This window comes from Mesoplodon mirus (assembly GCF_964341445.2).
Source record: "Mesoplodon mirus genome assembly, chromosome: 8".
Lineage (NCBI taxonomy): Eukaryota > Metazoa > Chordata > Mammalia > Artiodactyla > Ziphiidae > Mesoplodon > Mesoplodon mirus.
The window spans coordinates 6,545,850-6,569,182 of record NC_138984.1 but is presented as its reverse complement, the minus strand read 5'-3'; the positions used below and the strand labels follow the sequence as shown (position 1 = coordinate 6,569,182).

Below are 23,333 nucleotides of genomic sequence, written 5' to 3'. Positions count from 1 at the left end.
TTTTATTTATTTATTTATTTATTTATTTTTTGTGGTACGCGGGTCTCTCACTGTTGTGGGCTCTCCCGTTGCGGAGCACAGACTCCGGACTCGCAGGCTCAGCGGCCATGGCTCACGGGCCCAGCCGCTCCGCGGCATGTGGGATCTTCCCGGACCAGGGCATGAACCCGTGTCCCCTGCATCAGCAGGCGGACTCTCAACCACTGCACCACCAGGGAAGCCCCGAGTGGGAACTTTAGATGCCTGTAGTCTGGCAAGTGCTTTGGGTAGATGAGCTTGCCACAGATGCTGAATGAGCATGCTGAGATAGTCTCAAATGTCCTCTCTCGTTGATTTCTATCTCACCAGTCTCCTAGGTCTGAGTTGTAATTTATAGCTGTCTTTGGTATCATCTTCTGGGTTATTTCGTTTATCAGATACTTCAGGAAAGTGTATTTTGGCCACTTTATTCTGTGTGCTCCAGCAGATAATAATCAATTAGATGCAACATCACTTAAATGCCATAAGCACAGCATGCTGGGTTCAGGGTTCCTTGCAGAGAACAAAATTGTGCTTCATGCACTTTGCCTGTGACTGGGTCAGGCTCACAGGAGTCAAGATGGCTGAAATAATTTTTTGATATCTATAGATCCCAGCAGGGAAAATTGCCTTTATGTTCCTGATTAAAGGTCCATTTCTAGATGTTCTGATAGGCTGAATCCTGCAGTTCCATTTCCTCTACTAAGCAAATCACCAGATAGCCAGGTTCTGACAATGGGCAGAAAGTTCATGCATATCTCTTAAATGTTTATATGTAAATTTTTTTCCCCTACACCATTGCAAGTATGCAGAAAAGTAGCATTCACATCCTCTTCCAAGTCTCAACAGAGGAGATAGAGAATAGCAGGAGGGGCTCCTTCAAAAGGGGGGTTGGGAAGGATTCTTCAAGAAGATGACATTTCAGTGGGCGTGCATTCATTTGTTTTTCAAGTATTGGTTGAGGATCTGCTGGTAGCTCAGGCACTTTCCAGGTGCTGAGTCTGGCTCCTACTAAGGGGCTATCATCACCCTTGGAGAGCGATGAATCTTATTTCCAGTGTGCCCCTGACATGATTCATATTTTAAATGATCATGTAATTGTCACAGCCAGGAGAAACTCTGGGCAGTGGGAAGAAAACCAGGAGAAATCAAGTGTCAGGGGGATGCCTCCACCTCACTGCTGCAAGACAGAGTCTCCAGAATGGGGCTCTGATTCCGCCCCTGTAATGTGGAGAGAGATCTGATAATCCCTCAAAGGTCCTATGGCAATAAGATTCCGAGAAATGGCCCGTTGGACACATTTGTGTCTGATGGGGTGGTCTGGTGAAGAAAGAAGGAGGTGGTGTTGATTTTCTGAGAGCAAGATGAGAAAACCTAAGAGTATAGAAAACCATTAATGATTCTCTTTCAGACAGAGGAAAAGGAAGGGGTGAAATATCATCAAACCAATGGGCGTATCTCAGGTCAAAGGAAAGAAAGCTAGCCAGCACATCCAAGTGAGATTTTCATTTCATTGCTTTGCGTTAAGTTTGCCATTGGTTTTTGGCAAACAGTCTTTATTTATTTAAATGATTTCCTTCTTTATTTTGGATGTTTAATGGGAGAGGCTGCAGAACTTTATCAACTACCTTTCTTGATATCATATTTTTATGTCATTTATTGATATATTTCTTCCCCTGTAAATTTGTCTAAGTGGTGAATTGTATTGAGTATGTATTGGTTGCTGCCTTGTTTGGTGCAAATAAGATTAGGTGTGAGAATGTCTCTGTAAGTTGTACCAAATAGTAGCTCTCCTTGTCCTATTTTAAATGCTTTTAATTTGAAATTCCACTTTTTTTGGATATTAATATCACCATTCCTGCATTATTTTTGTTTACACTTCTCTAGTGCCTCTTTACTACTCCATATCTTCAACCTTCTTCTCTCTCTTTAAACAACATGGAGCTGATATTCTTAACCTAGTCAGGCAGATTCCTTTAATAGTTGAATTTTTCCTGTTTGTACTTAACAGTTGATAGATTTGATTATAATTCTTCCAGTTTATTTTTATTTTGCTTTGTCATCTCCCCTTTTCTTGATTTTTGCTGGTTTGTCACGTTGCTGTTATCTTTTTTCCTTTTTATTAATTAAAGAATGTTACTCTGCGCTTCCCTCCCTCTAGTGGGGACCATCCTACTCCCAGTGCTATTGGTAAAGGTCCAGAACTTTTCAAGAATAAAGATAAAATCTTCATTTGGTAATGAGAGTCCATAGAGAAAGCACAGCCTGGTGTTGGCCATACCTTTGGGGTGTCTGAAAGAATAAAGATGATAGAACAGTGTCGAGAGCAAAGGCATGAAACTCAAGAATTCCAAGATGTCAGTCCCCTCTCAGGGTGAGAGACCATCTTTACAGACATGTAGAGATACAGAGATGACATCCATACATCCACATTAGTTGTGAGCAAAACAGCCAAACAGAAGATGGGTGAGAACATACTTGAAGATGACGAGGGAAAGAAAGAGTGCCGAGCGGGGAAGCCTGCAATGTTTGTAAGTGGCTCTGAATGTATAATGAGAAAGCGACATGTTTCCAACAAAGTAAGGGTTTCACGAGGCTTCTTGCAAAACAAAAGGCATTTGGGAAGGAAAAATCTAATAAAAGCCTGGAACTAAACATACTGAACTTTCAGCAAAAGTCAGGATTTTTATATTAAAAGCTTCCTTGGAGTAGGCAAGTCTTTTCGTTTCGGGGAGCCTTATTTTTTTGGAATGGGATAAGAGGTGGGGGGTCGAGGTTTATTTCAGTCAACACGTGGCTTCGCTCTTTGGCCATTCCAGAGACTGTGAAATCGGGGCAAGGTGTAGGGGAAGTTTTGCCAAGTAGGAGGTAGACCTTACCATTACTGAATCCTGTACTGGACCAGAATTGACACTGGCCATGATAACACAAGCTGTACAGCTTGCCCTTCTGTGATCTGTAAACAGACTTTCATGGCATTTAAACTCCAGCCAAGTGATATTACCTAACTTTGGGTGTTTATGGCCCTGCACGTTCCTTCTGTGTTAATCATATCCTACTGTGGCTGAGTGGCTGTGGAAGGGTATGGAAGGAGGGGACGTTGGCCCTTTCTAGACAAGGTTAAAGTGAGAGTGGGTTTCATGAAGGAGGGGAGGTCCTAGGAAATTTAGGAAATTCAGCGTGGTCGGCGGGGAGGATGATACCCGCTCTCTGACCTTTCAGATGAGCCCAATGGGAAAGGCCAAGACAGCTGCCAGGAGCCAGGGGCCTAGAACAGGGCCTGAGGCTGGTGGGGGCAGACTAGACAGTGGGATGGGCTGGCAGTTGGGCTGGCAATAGGGCTGGTCAGTGGCTTTACCGGCATGTTTGGAATCAAGCTTGGCAGCCGTCTCTGAAAGTCATGTGTGCTGAGCCCGTCTGAAGTCTCCTAGCTCACATCCAGGGTAGCCAGCATCCTGGTTTGTCCAGGACTGTTCTGGTTTTTAACACTGCAAGTCCCAGGAAACCCCGCAGTTCTGGGCAAAGCCAACCACATCACACAGTCTCACTAATGCCCTTGGCACTCTTTGGAGACATATAAAATCATCTGGAGACTCTCAGGGAGTTAATTAGATCATTAATAACCGACAGTTGGGGAAAATTGCCCTACTTATGCCTTGCTGTATTTCCTTTAAGTGGATTCCCACTGTGTATGTGTGTGCCCCTGCATGTGTGTGCATGCAGGTGTGTGTGCATGTATTTCCTGAAGCCTGGAGCACTCTGGCATTGGCTCTGAAGTTTAGGAACAGATCAGGCTGAGCTAAGATGATTGTCGAGGGCTGAATCTAGGAGCTTACTTCCTCTCTTCCTGAAACACACCCACCACTCATCTCCAGGTTCTAATGCTAATGGCTAATGCTGCTGTTCTTCTCATTTTGTTGCATCCTTTCAGAGCTTTTGTTTGACATCCGTCTCTAAGTCTATTCCCTATTACTTTAGGGAAGGGCCTTTGCCAGGTCGTAAACTAGAATCTGTATTTACTAGTTGGGATACCTGCCGTCTCTGATTCTCACCGCATACACACAGACATTTTCTAAAATCCTGTTCTCCTGCTTTATTCAAGGGAACCACAGATTGCTCATGTTCTAGTGGTTGTAAGATTCATTGTTAACTGGAAAATCAATCACGGTGTACAGTTCAAATATACCAAAACTCACTTGATTAACAAAATTACTCCTTGGGAATTCCCTGGCGGTCCAGTGGTTAGGACTCTGTACTTTCACTGCCGAGGGCCTGGGTTCAATCCCTGGTTGGGGAACTAAGGTCCCACAAGCCGCACAGCGCGGCCAAAGAGAAAAAAATTATTCCTTGTTAAAAAACAATTCGACTTAATGGCAATAGGACGCCGTTGGCAAAGGGAAGGACTTTGAATCAATTCAGCCCCTCATTTTTTTCTTCAAAAAGTCCCATTGCCTCATCTTGAGGTTTGTCCTTAAATAGCCAATGCCGTAATGCCTGCGGATGATCCTTGTTGGATGCCTCCTGAGACAATGGAGCAGCCTTACATTTGCAGCCTTCCTTGGAGGACAGTGATGGACATAGTGATATAAGGAATCAGCTTCTGGAACAGGACATGAGCACTCTGTGAGGGTCATATGCTGGGTGGGTGAAGATTCTGCCTGTTTCTCCTTCCCACCAGTGGCTTTGGTAGTCAGGGTTTACTCACATGCCCTTGACCTTCTCTGAACTCCACAGAAGGGACTCAGATCGCTGGGACACACTCGGCAAGAGTTCCTGTCCCCTATTTTGTATTTTTCATACCTAGTTTACTTTCTACAGTACATTAAGGAACCAGCAAAGAAAGATTCAGATAAACTTCTGCATACTCTTCTTGCTCAAGCAGGCAAGTTCACTTAAACTCTTTAGAAACTCTTCTCCAGGAAAGGCGGAAAAATGCTTGGTTGACGGGTTGAATTTCAACACTGAGTTGACATGAATATGATCTTTAATCATCCAAGTGTGTTTGGCTGCCATATGGGAAACTGCCATAGGCTGCAGGGAAGCAAGAGCTGTGAAAGGATGTTTTTGCTCTTTGAGGCTTTTTCCTTAATCGTGAGTCTAATCCTTAATGCTGTCTGTAGCTTTTGGCTTTGACTCCATTCATTCTTTCAATATAAAAGAATATTCTAGAAACCTTGAAAAGTAATACAGGTCTTTACTGTAGATTTTCTTAGACAGGCAATACGAGAGCTTTAATGTCCATAGAAAGCTTTCCGAAGTCCTCTTTGGACAGTGTTCCTCTCCTCCAATGTTTCCTTCCACAGAATCTGCTGGAAGGCTCTCTCCTCTCTCCAGGATGCCCCTTTCCCTCTCTTCCCTCCTCCCTGTTGTCTTCAACCCTCTGCTTCAGCCCCACCCACCCTTAAAGGCCTGCTTTCCTCCCAGACTTTCCCAGCTGCCTGAAGCCCTGGGGAAGCGGATCTGGTCTTACCTCAGATCACTTTTCTTTTGGAAACTTGGCACATTACCTGGATTCTGTATCTTAAAGAAGAACCGAAGTGATAACTCTGTAAGCAGGAAGCCTTCCTCCTGTGGGATGGAAGGCAGTTAGGGAGGGAGGGATGCTCTAACACACACTAATGCTTTGTGTCTCTATCACACACACACACACACACACACACACAAACACACACTCCTTTAATCACATTCTTAAGAGGAAGATACCTGATTCATAGCTGAATGTATGCTATCGCCAAAGAATATGAGAAAAAAGTTTAACTGGAAATTTCTCTTCTGGTCCTAGGAATTTGAAGCCTATGTAAATGCTTCTGGAGAACATGGTATTGTGGTCTTCTCTTTGGGCTCAATGATCTCAGAGATTCCAGAGCAGAAAGCTACGGAAATTGCTGATGCTTTGGGCAAAATACCTCAGACAGTAAGAAGATTCTACACGATTTCTTTTCATCTGTCTTCACAAGAGTTCTAACCCCAGGCTTTCAGTACCTAAATTAATTCTATGAGTTGGGCTTTAGGCTTGGGTTTCCCTGCCACTTCCCAATTATTAATCCAAAGTTGTTCTTTTTTTGCAATTTCACTCTCAACTACTCTGTTAAAACATGATCCACTTCACGAGGAGATCTCTTTCTCTCTAAGTGACTCAAAAGTATATTAGAATTTATTTTTAAAAATAAAATGGGCAGGATAGTGTTTCTTCATATTGCATAAGAATATTTCTCCAAAAAGCTGTTGCTTAGAACGCTGGATTTGTTTCTTATATTTCTGCTTTAATAGTTCTATGGCCACTCATTTTGTTAAGTAAACTTTCCCTTGAAGTGCAGAGAAGTGCAAAAATCGTAAATGTAGAGCTTGATAAATGTTCACAAGTTCACAAAGTGAACATACCCGTGGAATCAAGCCTCTGGAACAAGACACAGAATGTTACACATCCCCAGAAGCCTTCTTAGTCTCTATACCTCCCACCCTTGCCAAGGTTATATTCATTCAGAGACTCCACTTTCTAGCTACTATAGCAGACGTCTTGCTTTGTTTTAAAAATCATATTATGTTCCTAAACTTTGTTTTTTTTTGTTTTTTGTTTTTTTGTGTTTTTGCTTCTGCAAGGTCCTGTGGCGGTACACTGGGACTCCACCACCGAATCTTGCGAAGAATACAAAACTTGTCAAGTGGCTGCCACAAAATGATCTGCTTGGTATGTGGGGAGGATTTGATGTGTAGGTCAAACCAAGGTTAAATTAAGAAAGTGGCTCAGGCAGGGCTATTCTAAAGAATTGTTTAGCTGGAAAATATTATGGCCAATGTATCTCACGTTGCTTTTTACCCAATAGGACATTTCAACTCACATTTTCTTCTGCACGTTTCTGCAAGGGCCACGTGTGGATGGCACTGGGTCCTGAGAGTGCTTTCAGAACCTAGACGATGTCAGGTTGTGAAACTCAGTGGCTTGACTGCTGGCATCCCTCCCTGTTTTGCTTCTCAGGTCACCCAAAGACTCGGGCCTTTATCACACATTCCGGCTCCCATGGTGTTTATGAAGGAATATGTAATGGTGTTCCGATGGTGATGATGCCCTTGTTTGGTGACCAGATGGACAATGCGAAGCGCATGGAGACCCGGGGAGCTGGAGTAACCTTGAACATCCTGGAAATGAGTTCAGAAGATTTAGAAAAGGCCCTGAAAACTGTCATCAGTGACAAAAGGTAAGAGAGAAGTTACCAAGGAATACTACTTATACTTTGGCCATCACTTCACAATAAATATTCAGATGTGAAAACAAATACATCAAGATCTAATTTATAAGTAAGATGATTTGGGGTTATTATTATTCCTTTTAGAAAAAGATGTTTTAATTCCTATGGAATTTATCACAGAAGTGATTTAAAATATTATTTCCCCTGGTATACTTAAAACTCCAATTAAAAAAAACAGTGTCAATATAATAGATGTCTGATCTATAAGTTCCTGCAAAGAGAGAAGTATTCCATTACAAGAAACATAGTATCCGTAAGATAAAAACAAACCAGGTGCTTAAAGGTAAGGCTTTTCCGAGCACTGAAATCTGTGAGAAATGTTGTCCATGAGGTTTATTAATGTGTGTGTGTGTGTGTGTGTGTGTGTGTGTGTGATGTGATATGACAAAGGCTTATAATAAAAGCAAAGTCAAGTTTGTTCAAATGTGGCTATGAAAACAATTCAAAAGGCAAAAAGCCACCAGATCAAATTATCTCTGCATGAACTTTATTGTATTGCTACAAGTGATAGGCTGATCAAAACCTTAGGAGAAGAAGTGATTGCCAGGAGTGGTTTCATCCAATAATCAATTATGTATGTGCGTGTGCACATGCATGTGTGTATGTATCTATGACAGTGTCAGGAGCCTTCACCCATACTTGCTTCATTTTGAAGGAGGACAGATGTGAAAAGACTGGAGTGTGTTCAGATGGGAGGACACACTACACAGGGGGACACCGAGCCTGGACAAGGAAAAAGTGCTAGAAATGATGGTGCTCGCATGTGTGTGATGCCTGTGAATAAAAAGAATTGTCTACATAACCCCAGGGTAAAGTGCTCACAGTGTCAGCAACAACCTTCCCAGAGCAGTTGGTGTGGTTCTTATACATCATTCCAATTGGCTTCTGGCAGCCCAGCATGTCAGCATCGGGTGGTGCTGCTCACATATCACAATTAAAGCCCGATTTCTTTCCATATGCTGGAAACTCATGCTTGAGGCTCATATTAGGGATGTAATTTTGACCTTTCATTCAGTGGTATGGACAACTACTTGTAACCTAAAAATGACTTGGTAGAAGTTCTCTGGTACATTATCATTAAAAAAAACCCCACTAATCAGTCAGCTTAAGTTACTGACTAACTTCATCTATGCATTTCTGAGCCATCTCCGATTGTGAATCTCCATGTTCCCAACACTCTAAGCTGGGACTGGACCTACATGAAATAAAAAGAAGTGGAAAAATTTCCAACACCAGATTATACAACCAGGCCATATCAGGTGCTCAATAAATATTGAATGAATGAATGAAAGTCCAAGAAAATCTATTTTATAAGAGAAGAGTTATATACAAGGAAGATGTTTAACAGAATTTATGGCCAAATATTAATAGTACATTATAATAATGATCCAAATAAAATGATGGACATATTCAAGAAAAGCAATGATCATAACTGCTCCTGAATAAGCGTCTCACTTTTCTCTTTCTTCTCTCTTTTCTTTCCCTTGCCTTCTTCTTGTCCTCCTCCTCCTCCTTCTCCTCCTCCTCCTTCTCCTTCCTCTTTTAGTGCATCCATACTAAGGGTTGAAGTATCTAACCCATTTTGGATTTGGATATTCTGACTCAGCTATCAACACAGTCCAAAATAAACAGGAATCCATTTTTCTTTAACAGGCTGCAAAGACACTGCCTCATGCAAAATTTAGCACTTGGAGGTTTGATGTTTCAACAGTTGAATTGAAAGTATAGCACTGTCTTGGAGATGGCACTTAAAAGTGGTTTTTACTTTGGCTAGAAGTGATTGTTTACAATCTCATTGAATGGGAAATCATTAATAATTTCTGAGATGACCTTTCCTTTATTTCTTTATCTTGTTACCAAAAAAGTATGATCAACTGCCCACAAAGATATCTCTCAAAAGAAAAGAAGAAAAGTAGGAAGCAAGTTTCAAATAATTTAAAATTATAATTTTGGCTTCCAGTTTTCTTTCTTCCTTTCTTTCTTTCTTCCCTCCCTCCCTCCCTCCCTCCTTCCCTCCTTTCTTTCTTTCTTTCTTTCTTTCGATAAAGAATATTTAGTGTGTGTTTTCTTTTCTGGTTACAATAGAAACTCTGCCAAGTTTGGAAAATCTGGTAGCGTTCCTAACTGGAAGCAAGCATAGAGAGAGGATGGTTCACTACTGTTGGTGTTCCAGGCATTCACATAACTGTCTTTGTGTGTTCAGCTATAAGGAAAACATCATGCGCCTCTCTAGCCTTCACAAGGACCGTCCCATGGAGCCTCTAGACCTGGCTGTATTCTGGGTGGAGTTTGTGATGAGGCACAAGGGGGCGCCACACCTGCGCCCTGCGGCGCATGACCTCACCTGGTACCAGTACTACTCTTTGGATGTGATCGGCTTCCTCCTGGCGGTCGTACTGACAGTCATCTTCATCATCTTTAAGGGCTGTGCCTTTGCCTTCCGGAAATGCTTCAGGAAAAAAGAGCGAGTGAAGAAATCTCATAAATCCAAGGCACACTGAGAACTGGGTTGGAAACTTGCAAAAAGAGTCAGGTTAAATTCATGTTATGCTTATTCAAGAAATACTTTGCCAGAAAATAACACCCCAGAGTGTGTTTTAAAAAATAAAAATGATCTAACCGTTAGTCACACATATAGGTAGAGATATTTAAATATATTTTCTGCTCCCTCCAGCATCTTTAATCTGGACTACACTTGTCATCTTTCAAATGACTTGCAAAGAGGGTTGGGTAGGTCCCTCCTTCAATCTGCAGTACTTTACCTACTCAGAAATGGGACCTGTTTGGGAGCCACCACTTCCCACCACCGCTCCCGCCCCACCCCCTGATGAGTTGTAACCTCATCTTCTGGCATCTGTAGATGGTTGTGATAGATTCCTTCACCAATAATGGCTGGTTCTAAATTATGCTCATGCTTCCCAGATGTCACTTTGTGCATTTCAGTAAGGAAACGTTTATTCCTTGTACTTGATATGATATGAGTGAATGGTATAGATTTCTGACTTGGGGGGGGAAAGAATGATGTATAAAATTGATGGGTGATATGCCTGAGCAGATAATCAGTGCTTGAGCCAAATGGATCTGAGTTTGACAAAAGCCTAAATTACAGAGACTGGCAAGTATATTTTCTCTGATGTAATAACTAAAAACATATTAATAAATTCATATAAATTATATTATTAGGTGGTGTCTTCATGGGTGTTGCATTTATTTATTGTTAAACTACATGTTCTTACTACAAAAGTAATGCATGATTCTGACAGAAAATTTGAAAAATATCGAGGTGTACACATACACACACAAGGAAATAAATTCACCATTAACCATGTTCCCTGCAAATAACCACAGTTAGTAAATATTTTGGCAAATGTATATAGTTATAAACTATTGCAAAGATACCAAATATATCTAGTGTTTTCTAACATTCTTCCTTCACTTCATCCTATTGTGAATGTTCTCTCCAGGTCTTTGTATAATATGTAATGTGTTTTAAGTGGCCAAGGAATATTCTATTGCATGAATATACCAGGATTTATTTAACCACTACTTCCTGGTGTATTCACTTTTATTTTCTTTTAGAAAAAAGACTTCACCGAATATCCTAGTAGCTAAGTCTTTGTACATATTCATGACTATTTCCATGGGAAAGTGCCTTACAACAAATCAATGGTTGTCTGTTTCGGTTCCTTTAAGGTGAGGATCCACAGGCAAGGAGTTTATCTGGGAAGTGAAGGAAACCCTGAAGGGGAGTGGGGAGTAGGATGGGGAGTGATGACTATCAAGAAGGCAGCTCTCAGGCTTCCCTGGTGGCACAGTGGTTGAGAGTCCGCCTGCCGATGCAGGGGACATGGGTTTGTGCCCTGGTCCAGGAAGATCCCACATGCCGCGGAGTGGCTGGGCCCGTGAGCCATGGCCGCTGGGCCTGCACGTCCGGAGCCTGTGCTCCGCAATGGGAGAGGCCACAACAGTGAGAGGCCCGCGTACCGCAAAAAAAAAAAAGAAGGCAGCTCTCTGTGGGCAGTGGGAACTGAATCCTGCTGGTTGACACTGGGAGCCAGTGCAGAAAACATGCCAGACTTACCCAGACTGGAGGGGCAAGGCCCTTGGGGGTCTGAGCACTTGCCCCTGTAGGTGATTGGCTGCTCCCAGGTGGTATTAATTTCCCTGCACTTCCAGTCAGCCACAAGTGCAGGCAAGGAGGGATTTAAAACCCAGAGAGATCCCACGGGAGAGAAATGCAGGTGTGGTGTTGGAGGTCAGGCCCTGTGCACTAAGAGATAAGAACACAGGGATCTGGGTGGGGCACTGATGCACGGTTTCCTTGGGCAAATGGTTTGAGATATTCCCAAACTGTGCCAGAGAGGTTCAATCAAGGTTGAGGGAGCCAAGTTCTCACACTCCCTTCAGTATAAAGTATTACCTTGAAAAAACTAAGTATCGGTTTCAAAGGCAAAAGTGGGATTTTGTTTTTAATTGCCTGTTATTATTATTAAAGGTTGATTTTTTTTTTCAAGCTCATGAGCCATTTGTATTTCTTTTTTGGAGAATATCCTTTGCCTGTTTTCCTGTGGGGTGTATTACCCTGATGATTTTTTAAAACTTTTTTCTTGTTTTCCTTCCCTTTATTTTTATTTTTTTAATAAATTTATTTATTTATTTAGGCTGCTTTGGGTCTTTGCTGCTGTGCGTGGGCTTTCTCTAGGGTGCGGCGAGAGGCGGCTACTCTTTGTTGCGGTGCACGGTCTTCTTATTGTGGAGGCTTCTCTTCTTGCGGAGCACGGGCTCTAGGTGCGCAGACTTCAGTAGTTGTGGCTCACAGGCTCTAGAGCGCAGGCTCAGTAGTTGTGGCACACGGGCTTAGTTGCTCTGCGGCATGTGGGATCTTCCCGGACCAGGGCTCGAACCGTGTCGCCTGCATTGGCAGGTGATTCTTAACCAGTGAGCCACCAGGGAAGCCCCTGATGCTTTGTTTCTTTTTATTGTTTTTTTTTTGCAGTACACGGGCCTCTCCCTGTTGTGGCCTCTCCCGTTGCGGAGCACAGGCTCCGGACGCGCAGGCTCAGTGGCCATGGCTCACGGGCCCAGCCGCTCCGCGGCATATGGGATCTTCTCGGACCGGGGCACGAACCCGTGTCCCCTGCATCAGCAGGCGGACTCTCAACCACCGCGCCACCAGGGAAGCCTGCCCCTGATGCTTTGTTGAGTGCTTACTGAATCACTGAAAATACCCTCCTGTCACGTGCATTTTTTTCTTCCACTTGTTCTTTAATTTTGTCCACACATTTGTTGGTTTGTTTTTTGCTTTGTGTTACATGTAGAACTTTCAGATGTGTGGGCTTCAAATTGGAGCTGGGGTCATGGCTAACTAGGATTTCTCCTGACCCCAGCCCAATTTATTCCTTCCCTAGGTGGCTTTTGGAACACAAGCCGTTTACACCAGTTCCATCCCACACCTCTGAGCCCCATGTTGATTCGTGGACTATGTCCCCCTTCCTTCAAGGTCCTTCCCAGTCCACCCAGGGACCGTCTCCCAGCCTCACTGCCCACGGCTCCCTGCTACTCCACCCCTCACCCCCCCAAACCCCAGGGACCCCGAGCTGCTCTGACCTCCCCCAGTTCATGCTCCTGTGCACCTTTGTGTTCCTAGTTTCTACACCCTCTTGTTTACAAGTAAGAGAACCCAACTTGGGATATCTTAAGCAAAAAAAGAGGTCATTTTGTAAGGAGACGTGCTTCCTAAGGGTGAGAGGCTCACAGCCAAGCCTCCAGAGGAGCTGAGCTGAGTGGAGCCTCTCTGGCCCCCTCCCGTCCCTGCATGCTGTGGGCGCCGGCTTTAGGGCTCCCTCTCCTCTCGACCTTCCCCGCTCCTCAGTCCCGAGAACCTTCATCCCCAAGATCTCACAGGGGACTGACTGCATTCTCTCTTGCCCAGAGTTCCAAATTCCTGTGAGAAAGAACCTGATTGGTCCAGCTGGATCAGGTGTCCACTCCTTGTCCAATCAGGAGCAGCGGGGGAGGGATTATAGACGGAAAACATGGCCACCAGGACCCCGTAACTGTGACTCTGGGGGTCAGGGAAGCGGGAGCCTTGTGAGCCGGTAAGGTACCCCCAAATGTGTTCACTGTATACATAGTCTATTTCCATTTTTTCCACTTTCTTTCTGGCCCTTCCATGCACTTAAGCTCACAGGTTTCTACGAATACCGTGTTTTCTTTTTTTCAGGTTGGTTCCCGTAGAAGCAGATGTGGGAAGCTCAGTTGAGCGACAGCGCTAAGTGTGGCTGAGTTTATGAGTGCGCTGTATGTGAGTCCTATATTACTGTCATGCTCAGAAAAAAGTATTTTCATTTGGAAAACCAAGCAGAACCCACTTCATTCTCCTGGATCTCATCCTCTTAGCATCCTCTCTAGATAACGTATTTGGAGCACCCCACTTTTGGCCATGGCTTACACCCACCATGTATGTAATAATAATAAAAAAGGACCCCTTCCTCCACCCCTTCTGCTAGCCATGTTCTTCACAATGTCACATTGCAGCTCTTCCTATCAAGAGGGGAATCTATATCCCCACCCCTTGAGTCCAGACTTGCCTGTGACCTCCCTTGGCTGTTAGAAGGTGGCAGAGGTGAAAGGTACAGTTCAGGTCTAGGCCCTGAGACGCCTTGGTGTGTCTGCCCGCTCTCCTGGAAACCTCCCCAGATGCTCTGAGAACAACCTGGGCCAGCCCTGGTGCATGATGGGAGACATGGTTCCTGATCACCCTAGTCACTTCAGCCAATAGGAAGCCAACTGCTAAGCATGTGTGTGAGGCCATCTTAGACCAGCCAACCCTCATCTAACCCACTGGCTACCACAGATGCATGAGTGACTCCAGTTATGCTTGACTGGACACAGCCCAGATCAATGGAACCACCTGGCTGACCCATAGACTTGTGAACAATAATAAACTGTTGTTTTCAGTCATTCAATTTTGAGGTCGTTTGTTACACAGCAACGGCTAACTGATACATTCACTTCTGGCTCCAAGTCCACAATCTTTCATGTGTTGTGTCTTCAGACTCTCAGAGGACAATGATGTGTCCTACCCACCTCTGTATCCACCACAACATGGAGAGCCAAGCTTAGCTGCATGGTGCAGGCACACAGTCAGAGTCTGTGGGATGGAATTGCAGCCATTTCACTGAGTAATCTTTGAAAGAGAAAAGAAGGCCCAGAAGGGAGTGGGAGGGAGGGCCAAGGGGACTGTGAAAGAAGGGGCATGTTATAACTGCCTTCTGGTGTCTGTTCCATCATGGTTTACACGTCTTCAAAGGGCAGACTGAGGAAAAATGCGTGAATTTTGTGAGGATGAGAGTTTGGCGCTGCATAGAGGAAACTCGTTTTCTAACCACCGGGATTCAGTGAAGTAGAAACGGGCTCCTGAGGGTCATGAGCTCCGGGGTATGAGAGGTGACAAGCAGGGGCTGCGGAGCTCCCTCTTGGCAGTGTGCACAATGGGAAATTACGTGGGAATTTTATTTAAGCAGTCTTAGACCTAGGTGGCTCTGGGTCTTGATCTGTTGTCCTGTGATGCCTAGAAATTCATTATTTTATTGCTCAGACTGTTGATTGGGACTGTATCTCACAGCTACAACTGACAGAGAAATCCTTTGAGCCCCACTTTTGGTTTAGGGAAACAGGGTCACTGCCCTGTCTTTCTTTGAAATTCTTTATCTTCAGGAGGAAAAAGGATCTGGGAGCTTTTATCCCTCAGTGTTGACATCTGTGTTGATGTTTGTCAGCCCTTAAGAAGCTGCTGATGTTGAGAGAGCCCCCTTGAGAGGAGCGATGAGACCTGCCGAGGGGGATTTCTCATTAATCATTAGTTTTCAGTGTCCAGAAAAGAGGGAGGAAAGGCCCTTCCTAACCAAGTGTAGCCATCAATAGCTGTGTGACAAATTACCTAAATGTAGTGGCTGTCAGTAGGGCCACACTGCCCCATCCTGCAAGCTGTCCAGTCCTTGGGGAAGAGAAATCCTCTTCTCAGGACCCCTCTGTCACCCCCATCTCCTCCAGCTGCCCGGATCACACCTCCCCACCTTGGGCTCCTATGACCACGTCCCCAGGGGACTTGGCTGTGAATCCCCCCCTCCATTTCCTTTCCCCAAACAGGCCACCATACCTCACCCCACATGTGGGTGACAGAAATGTTGATTAGCAAAATAATGTGGGTTTTTGAAATCCCAGGGCCCTGTGCACTCCTCAAAGCCCTGGGTTCACAGAGCTCAGGGAGACAGTTGGATCTGAGAGTTCCAAGGGTCTGGGACCCAACGGTGATGATTCTAGTGAAACCCTCCCACCCTGTCAGGGAACCTGTTCCCTGTCTGAGTTACGACTGAGGAGCCCGAAGGTCTCACTCCTTTGTCAACCCAACCTGCCAGTGTCCACATTACCATTGATGTGTATCAGGCAGAGAACGGAGCTTTTTCTTGTGGTGTATTTTTGTTCCATCCAGGAGAGAACTCTGAGAAAAGGTCAGTATTTAGGTCCCAGACTTGTTCCTTAAAGGATTCCCAGGAGGAAGGGAGCACAGGATGGTGAAGGGCCCTGGGATGGAGTTTGAGGAACTTGGGACAGGAGGAAAAAGGATCTGGGAGCTCTTAAGCCTCTGTGCTGACGTCTGTGTTGATGTTTGTCAGCCCTTGAGAAGCTGCTGATGTTCAGAGAGCCCCTTGAGAGGAGCGATGAGACCTGCCGAGGGGGATTTCTCATTAATCATTAGTCTTCAGTGTCCAGAAAAGAGGGAGGAAAGGCCCTTCCTAACCAAGTGTAGCTATCAATCACTGTGTGACAAATTACCTAAATGTAGTGGCTTAAAATAACACCTGTTTATCATGCCACAGTTTGCGTGGTCAGGAGTCTGGGCTTGGCTTAGCGGGGTCATTTATTTAGCGTTTCAAAGGCTGCACTCAAGATGTTGTCTGGGCTGCGTCCTTTCTGGAGCTTGGTCCTCTTCCAAGCTCATGTGGCTGTTGGCAGAATCCAGTTCCTTGTAGTTGTAGGACTGAGGCCCTCAGTTCCTTGTGACATGGCCCCCTCCATAGGCAGTTTATATCACCACTGTTTACTTTTCAAGGCCAGCATGAGAATCTCTCTCCAGTCTGCTAAGATGGAGTCTTATATGACATAATGTAATCATGGCAGTGATTGTATCATGGGAGATTCCCATCGCTTTTGCCATATTCTATTGGCTAGAATATGGGTCTAACCAAGTCACGGGTTCCTCCCACACTCTAGGGAAGGGGGTTATGCAGGGTGTGACTCATGGGGGGTCGTCTTATGGTGGGATGACACACCAAGTATTTTACAAATCTTATTATCTCAAAAGAGCTTGAGGAAGAGATGGCAGAAGCATCAACAGAGTCAAATGAGGACGTGTCAGAGGAGACAGAGGACCTGGAACCTCTGGAACCAGACGACAGTGGTAAGAAAGTCACCCCCTCCCTGCACTCCTGCCTCATTTCGGCTACTAACTCCTGGAGGGCAAGTCCTGGTCAAGATCTCAGTTCCTCCATCTGTACAGTGGATAGGAAGGTCCCTGCCCAATCATGCTCCAGGTAGAGCTAGAGCTGTGCAGGTATCAGGGAGACTGGAGCACAAGGAACAAGCCCTGTAATGGTCATCTCGGCATCACACCTGTGCCACCTTTGTCTCAGGTACCTTCCAGCAAGTCACAAACCTCCTCAACATCATGGACAGCGAGTCAACCAAAACGGACGCTGCTCGGGCAGGTCCTGACATGCGGAAGATGCTGGCCTCAGTGATCATCAGGGAGAAGGCCGCCACTGAGCCCTCTGTGGTGATGGACGCTCTCATCCGTTGCCTGCAGGTACTGGAGGTAGGACATCCTCCCCCTCAGCCGCTCCTCTGAGCCTGGCCACCTGTTTGCACGTCCGTCCACTGCTCAGCACACATTTACTGATTGTTGTGGATGCAGGCTAGGTGCTGGGGTACAGACAATGGCAAGACTATGAGGGTCTCAGCCCTTGAGGCCCAAGTGGGGCCTGGGCCACTCACAGGTTTTCAAAGCTCCTCGGTATTCTGACGCAGTGGGTTTGGGAGTCACCGCTCTAGAGCAAGTGAGCTGAGTTACAAAGATGTTGAGCAGGCGTGAAGCAGGTAGGTGTGGGGGAGCAGAGACACACCAGATGCAGGGTGCAGGGGTGCTTGGCCAGTGGGCAGCTGTTTACTGGGGCAGAGGCTGGGGTAGTGGATGCTGATGGGAGTGATGGAAAATGTAACCGAGATCATGGTGGGCTTTGTACGACAGGGTAGAGTTTGGACCAGAGCATCTGTATCCCCTGAAGACTTGTTAAAACTTCAGATTTCTGGGGCCCATCGTGAGAGTTTCTGATTCAGTAGGTATGGGGTGCAGCCCAAGAATCAACATTTCTAACAAGGTCCCAGGTGACGCTGCTGCTGGTCTGGGGACCACACTTGGAGAGCTGTTGAATTTTAGACTATTCTTGAGCTTTTGAGAGAGGGTAGCAGAGCAGGTCCTTATAGGAATTCTTAATAGCAAGCTTTATTTTATAGAAAGAAGATACATGGTAGCCTTGAGGGAGGTCGGGGTCCAGGAGCAGAGGCAAAAGTCTTTTAAAACGTAGGTTTTATTATTATTCAGGTATAGTGAGACCAACAGCTCAGGAGTTGATTGCCCTTGAAAAGATGGTCTGTTACTCACAGATCCCAAGAGGCAGGGGCACGCCATGCCATGCAGGCCCACAAGGAAGAAGCAGGGTCGGGCGGGAGGCAGAGGGAACAAAAGGGGGAAATGTACGCAGGAGTGTTTACTGTGGCTTCTGTAGGGGAAGATCCGGCGAGGCAGGATGAGCAGACGTCGGATTGGCTAGTGTGGATAATTTCAGTGAGGTCTGGGGTGTAGGGCCGCCCTGAGTCATCTGGTCCCTGGCCCTGGGGTGATTAGAGCAGGTGTATAGTGGTCCAGAGCGTGAGAGCCTGATAGAAGAGGTGGCCAGTACGTGGACTCTGGATTGCTTGCTTGTATTTGACAAGCTTGCTCGTGAGTGGGTGAGTTGTTTGCCATCTCTAGGAATTGACTAACCTTGGGCAGTCTCTCCAGGACCCACAAGGCCCCAAGAAGTCAAAGCATCAGGAAATATAGAAAAATTTTAAAAACCACGGTTAATACCCAGGCCATGATAAATGATCAGTGGCAATAAACAGATGATAAACAAGTAGGCATATTTTGTAACTTGACCTGTGTTAAAGATTTTAGTTATTCTTTTTTTTTAAATTTTTATTTTATTTATTTATTTTTGGCTGTGTTGGGTCTTTGTTGCTGTGCGCGGGCTTTCTCAAGTTGAGGCGAGTGGGGGCTACTCTTCGTTGTGGCGCGCGGGCTTCTCACTGAGGTGGCTTCTCTTGTTGCGGAGCACAGGCTCTAGGCACGTGGGCTTCAGCAGTTGCGGCACAAGGGCTCAGTAGTTGTGGCTCACTGGCTCTAGAGTGCAAGCTCCGTAGTTGTGGCCCACGGGCCTAGTTGCTTCATGGCATGTGGGATCTTCCCGGACCAGGGCTCGAACCCGTGTCCCCTGCAATGGCAGGCAGATTCTTAACCACTGCGCCACCAGGGAGGCCCTAGTTATTCTTTAATTAGTGAAGGAACCAGTAAGATGTTAAAATCTGTTAAAATGACAATCTTACTTATAGAGATTTACATTCTATAGCAGACAAAATTCCTTTGCGTTGTCACGAACAGGAATCATTTGCAGCATCAGTTTCCTAGAACTTACCTTCTGTCTCCGTGGAGATGTAGCTTAGCCTAGACGATCACAGGCGATCAAAGGCACACACTCCCACAGGCCGGATGATCCTGCAGGGGCAGCCAGACAGCACCAAGCCCGCCTCTGGGAGGCCACCCAGTGCCTGTTTTATGCCACTTTCCAAGTCTTTGACAATTTTTCCCTTGCGCCCATAAATATTCTCCAAAGATTAATTTTGATCGCAGAAATTAGGCTGGGCTTATTATAATTTGCCTGGCTGTTTACATATCTGCAGCAACAGTGTTAGCTACACATCTAGGCTTCCTTGAGTTTGCCTTGAAAATCTAGAGCGTGAATTCTCAATGGGGTGATACTGCTCCAAAGCAGGTAAAATTGGTTCTTGCGGCAGTGGGGTCGGGGGTTGGTGTGTGTGAAGGATATTTTAGTTTTTGATGTACAAAGCACAGATATGTATACTCAGCTATATAATATCTGTGGTATTACATTTTCATGGTGGGGGGCAATTAGGAAAAAACGCTTAAGAAGGCTCCTTAGGGGACAGTAAAAAAAAAAAATGAAGAGGTTGAGAAAACAAAGGCCATCGGACTAGGCAGCGAAGGCCACACGGTTCTCTTCGGTCCAGGAGTTTTCAGGAGGAATCTCTCACTGGAGTTCACAAGCCTCTATTACTTGCTGTATCGAGACTAGGAACAAAGGCCAAGACTCTCTGTACTGGATGTCATTCATATAACGTATAAATTTCATTGACTTCCTCTCCTCTTGAGGTCCCCAATTTGCTAAGGTCTTGACTGTTGGTAAGTGACCTCCTTACCAGCCAGGGGAGGGGGCCATCTTCCCAGAGCGTTTTGCAGGTAACAGCCCCCGTGGAGAGGAGTCCACCCTTGTGACAAGAGCTATCTAAGAAGCAAAATAGATGATGTCCTCTTGGACTTGCAAGAGGGTCAGTGCCAAATCTGTGGAGGACCCTGTGTGCTGACCACTTGACACCTGCCTAGCTGAGTATGCTGGGCTGAAAACAGCGAAGAGAGGACAGGTTTGCAGCCCACACTGACAGGGCCAGTTGGATGAGCCTGATGGGAGGAAGGGAGCGGGTGGCGTGAGAGATGGCAGAATTGGGGTCAGAGTCCTAGGCGGTTTCAGGATGGTGGGGTCATCTACCAGATGAGGCATTGATAATTCTGCATCCAAATCCAATGTGTGGGTGTTCCCCCCACCACCAAATAATTCTCTGACACCAGTTAGGTGTGCTACAATTTAACTCAATTCTGACACTGTCTACCTGGAGATAGTGTCAGATCCCAGAGGTTAAGGGCTCAGTCCCATAAGACGACCCCACCCCCACCCCAATCGTAAGTTTGGCCAACTGGCTATAGTTTGGAGGTTCCCATGACCTCCTCCTTGGGTTCAATTAATTTATGAGAGTGGCTCACAGAACTCAGGGAAACATTTTACCTACTAGATACTAGTTTATTTTAACAGGATATAACTCAGGACTAACCAGATGGAAGAGACACATAGGGCGAGGGTTTGGGAAAGGGCGCGAAGTTTCCAGGGCCTCTCTGGGCACACCACTCCTGCCAAATCTCTATTTGTTCACCAGTCTAGAATCTCTCTGAACCTTGTCCTTTGGGGTTTTTATGGAGGCTTCGTTATCTAGGCCTGGTTGATGAAATCACTGGCCATTGGGGATTGATTCCACTTCCAGCCCCTCTCTTCTCCCCGGAGGTCAAGTGGGTGGGAATGAAAGTTCCAATCATCTAATCAGATGATTGGTTCTCCTGCCAACCAGTCCCCATCCTTAGGATTGGACCAAAGATCATCTCAATATAACAAAAGACACCTTTGTCACTCTCATCACTTAGGAAATTCCAAAGATTTTAGGGGCTCTGTGCCAGAAACTGGATGAAGACCAAATATAAATTTCTTATTATAAATCATAATCTCACACTGTTTGGGAGGAGGACGAGTAGGAGGGAGAACGTGGTGAATTTGTGTGCTCTGGCAGGGCCGGGTCCCTCCCAGCCTCCACTGCCCCGTCCAGGACCTTCCCACCCGCCATACTCGTTCCCCAGATTTCCACTCAGAGCGAAGTCAACATCTACAGTGTCCTGCAGGAGGTCCTCCCGCAGGAGGGGGAGCTGGAGGAGTGCTGTGTCCAGAGGCTGGTCACCATCGCCTCCACGGAGATGAGGGAGATGCTGCAGGTAGGAGAGCCCTGCCGCCCACCGACCCAGGGGCTGGGCCTTGGTAGGTGCGGCCTGGGATGCCCGAGGCCCTTGTCCGGTTACCTCCTGGGGCAGGAGTATGCTGAGCAAGCCCAAGGGAGCCCAGCAGGGCTGGAGCAGGTGGTGACGCCACACATCCCTCTCCCGTCCCCTGGAGGTGGAGGGCTACGTGAGGGCAGAGGTGACCAGCGACACCCTGGTGGCCCTGTCCCGAAACCACTTCAGTTTGGTCATGTATGAGCTGCAGCACTGCCTCAGACCCCTCCACCTCGCCGAAGAATTTGTCATCATCACCCTGGCATGAGGAAACTCACTCCCATCCTGGCAATCGCAGCCAGGCCCCTGACCCCTAGTCTGCTGGAGGGGCAGGTCCCCAGTGGGGCTGCTGAGGGCACCACGGTGCTGGCTAATGGCTGAGGGGGCGAGTGTGGCTGCACCTGCTCCCAAGGGGTTTTAGTAACTATCCACACAGGCGTGACATGGGCTGGTGGGCTTGGGTCCCAGGCATCCTCCCAGAGCCCACCAGCCTGCCCTTCTTTGGCTCCCTGAGGCTTTTGGGGGTCGCCCTCAAGTTTACTGATGGAATGCCAGTCCTGGCAGCCCCACCCCTTTTGGGAACCCCCTGTGTCTGCCTGACACCTCCCCTGCTGTCCTGTCCTGTGTCCCTCTAGGCCTGTGTGGCTACCATGTTTCAGTGTGTGCACTTCTGGGGCTGGAAGGCCCTGGAGAGCTCCTCGGACCAAAGTGATGCTACTGCCCCCAAGGACATGACCAGTTTCCAGATAACCCTGTGCTCTGTCTTGGTGAGGAAGCTGAGGGGGATGGCCCCATGGGAGGTGGCCCCCGGGGGCTTGGGGCTTCATCCTGTGACCTTGCGCTCACCTTCTGGACGTGAGGTGTTGAGACCAGCTCTGTCCAGCAGAAAGAGAATGCAAACCACGTACCCATTTTTAAGATTTCTGTTGAAAAATGTGAAAAGAGGTGAAACCAAATTTAATAGTAGATTTTATTTAACCCAGTAGATCCAAATCATCATCATTTCAATATGCAATCAATATAAAATTATAAATGTCATAGTTTACCTTTTTGGGGTAGTGTCTTCAATATATAGGAGGCACTTTACACTTAATTCAGACTAGCCACATTTCAGGTGCTCAAGGACCGTGTGTGGTCAGTGGCTACCATATTGGACAGTGCAGGTTGTGGGCAAATGTAATCTCTCTGGGTCAGAGAAGAATAACTGAAGACTGAAGGTCCTTAAGTTGCTCAGCTACTAATGTGCTTTCTGTGTGACTTTGATATGTGCACTTGCCCTCTCTGGGCAGACGCTTCAGCCTCAGACAGATGGGACTTCTCTTTGTGAGCAGCTGGTCTCCAGGATCTCATCCTCCACGGCTCTGGGTGCCACTTGTTTTTTGCAGACTCAGAAAAAGCCTGCTGTTCTCTACAGCTTCTTGCTAGAAATAATGACCTATGTTAAAAGTAACTTGTCAAGGATCAGACTCGCTGCATGTAACCTGGCAGGTGAGCAGGCAAGTGTTTCCTGATGCAGGAGGGAACTTGAAGGCCATCAGGTCAGACCCAGACCTGGAGCAGGGGGACAGGTGTTGGGACCTGGGTTCAGGTGGAAGTCCCTGTCTGTGTGTCCCAAGGAGCTTCCTACATGCCCTATTCTCAACTAAGCATCCTCAGCTAAACCCTCAACAGGGACCCTCATAAGGTGAAACCACATCTCTCACTGACTCAATATCCATGTGATGAATATTTCCTGGCTATCATTTCAGGAATCATTATGAAGCAGATGTCTGCACGTTACCTGAAAAAGCTGGACTTTCCTACATTACGGAATTGTAAGTAATGGAGACTCAAGTATGAGTCAAAAATGAGTCCACTAAGCTCATTTGGGAGCTTAGGGAAACCGCCTGAAGGGAGAGGCAGCTGAACCTGGTTGTCTTTGGGGGTAGGGGTGTAGCCAGGGCACAGAGGGGTGGATGAACGGAACGTGCAGTGGGCTTTCCAGCAAGACAGCTCTGATGGCTCCCTGTGCTTTCTGCCCC

The 23,333-nt window shown here is 46.3% G+C and overlaps 2 protein-coding genes across 6 annotated transcripts in view; both read left to right on the top strand.

Moving 5' to 3' along the window:
- LOC309809518 (UDP-glucuronosyltransferase 1A1-like) overlaps window positions 1–10,439 on the top strand; it is a gene marked incomplete at its 5' end in the record, with an annotated part of 53,168 nt that extends 42,729 nt beyond the window's left edge. For all 5 annotated transcript variants that reach the window (XM_082630653.1, XM_082630654.1, XM_082630655.1 and 2 more), the window contains 4 exons: window positions 5,801–5,932; window positions 6,619–6,706; window positions 6,995–7,214; window positions 9,469–10,439. In XM_082630653.1, coding sequence (XP_082486779.1) covers window positions 5,801–5,932; window positions 6,619–6,706; window positions 6,995–7,214; window positions 9,469–9,766 — 738 coding nt within the window. In that variant the 3' untranslated portion in view covers window positions 9,767–10,439. The remainder of the gene's footprint in view (window positions 1–5,800; window positions 5,933–6,618; window positions 6,707–6,994; window positions 7,215–9,468) is intronic.
- A 5,263-nt stretch (window positions 10,440–15,702) lies between these two features.
- MROH2A (maestro heat like repeat family member 2A) lies at window positions 15,703–21,580 on the top strand (the record flags this gene model as incomplete). The annotated part of the gene is made up of 5 exons (XM_082630849.1): window positions 15,703–15,778; window positions 16,633–16,728; window positions 16,961–17,142; window positions 21,124–21,255; window positions 21,434–21,580. 5 exons carry the CDS (start codon window positions 15,703–15,705, stop codon window positions 21,578–21,580), a joined length of 633 nt encoding a protein of 210 aa, XP_082486975.1.
- Window positions 21,581–23,333: the final 1,753 nt, after the last annotated feature.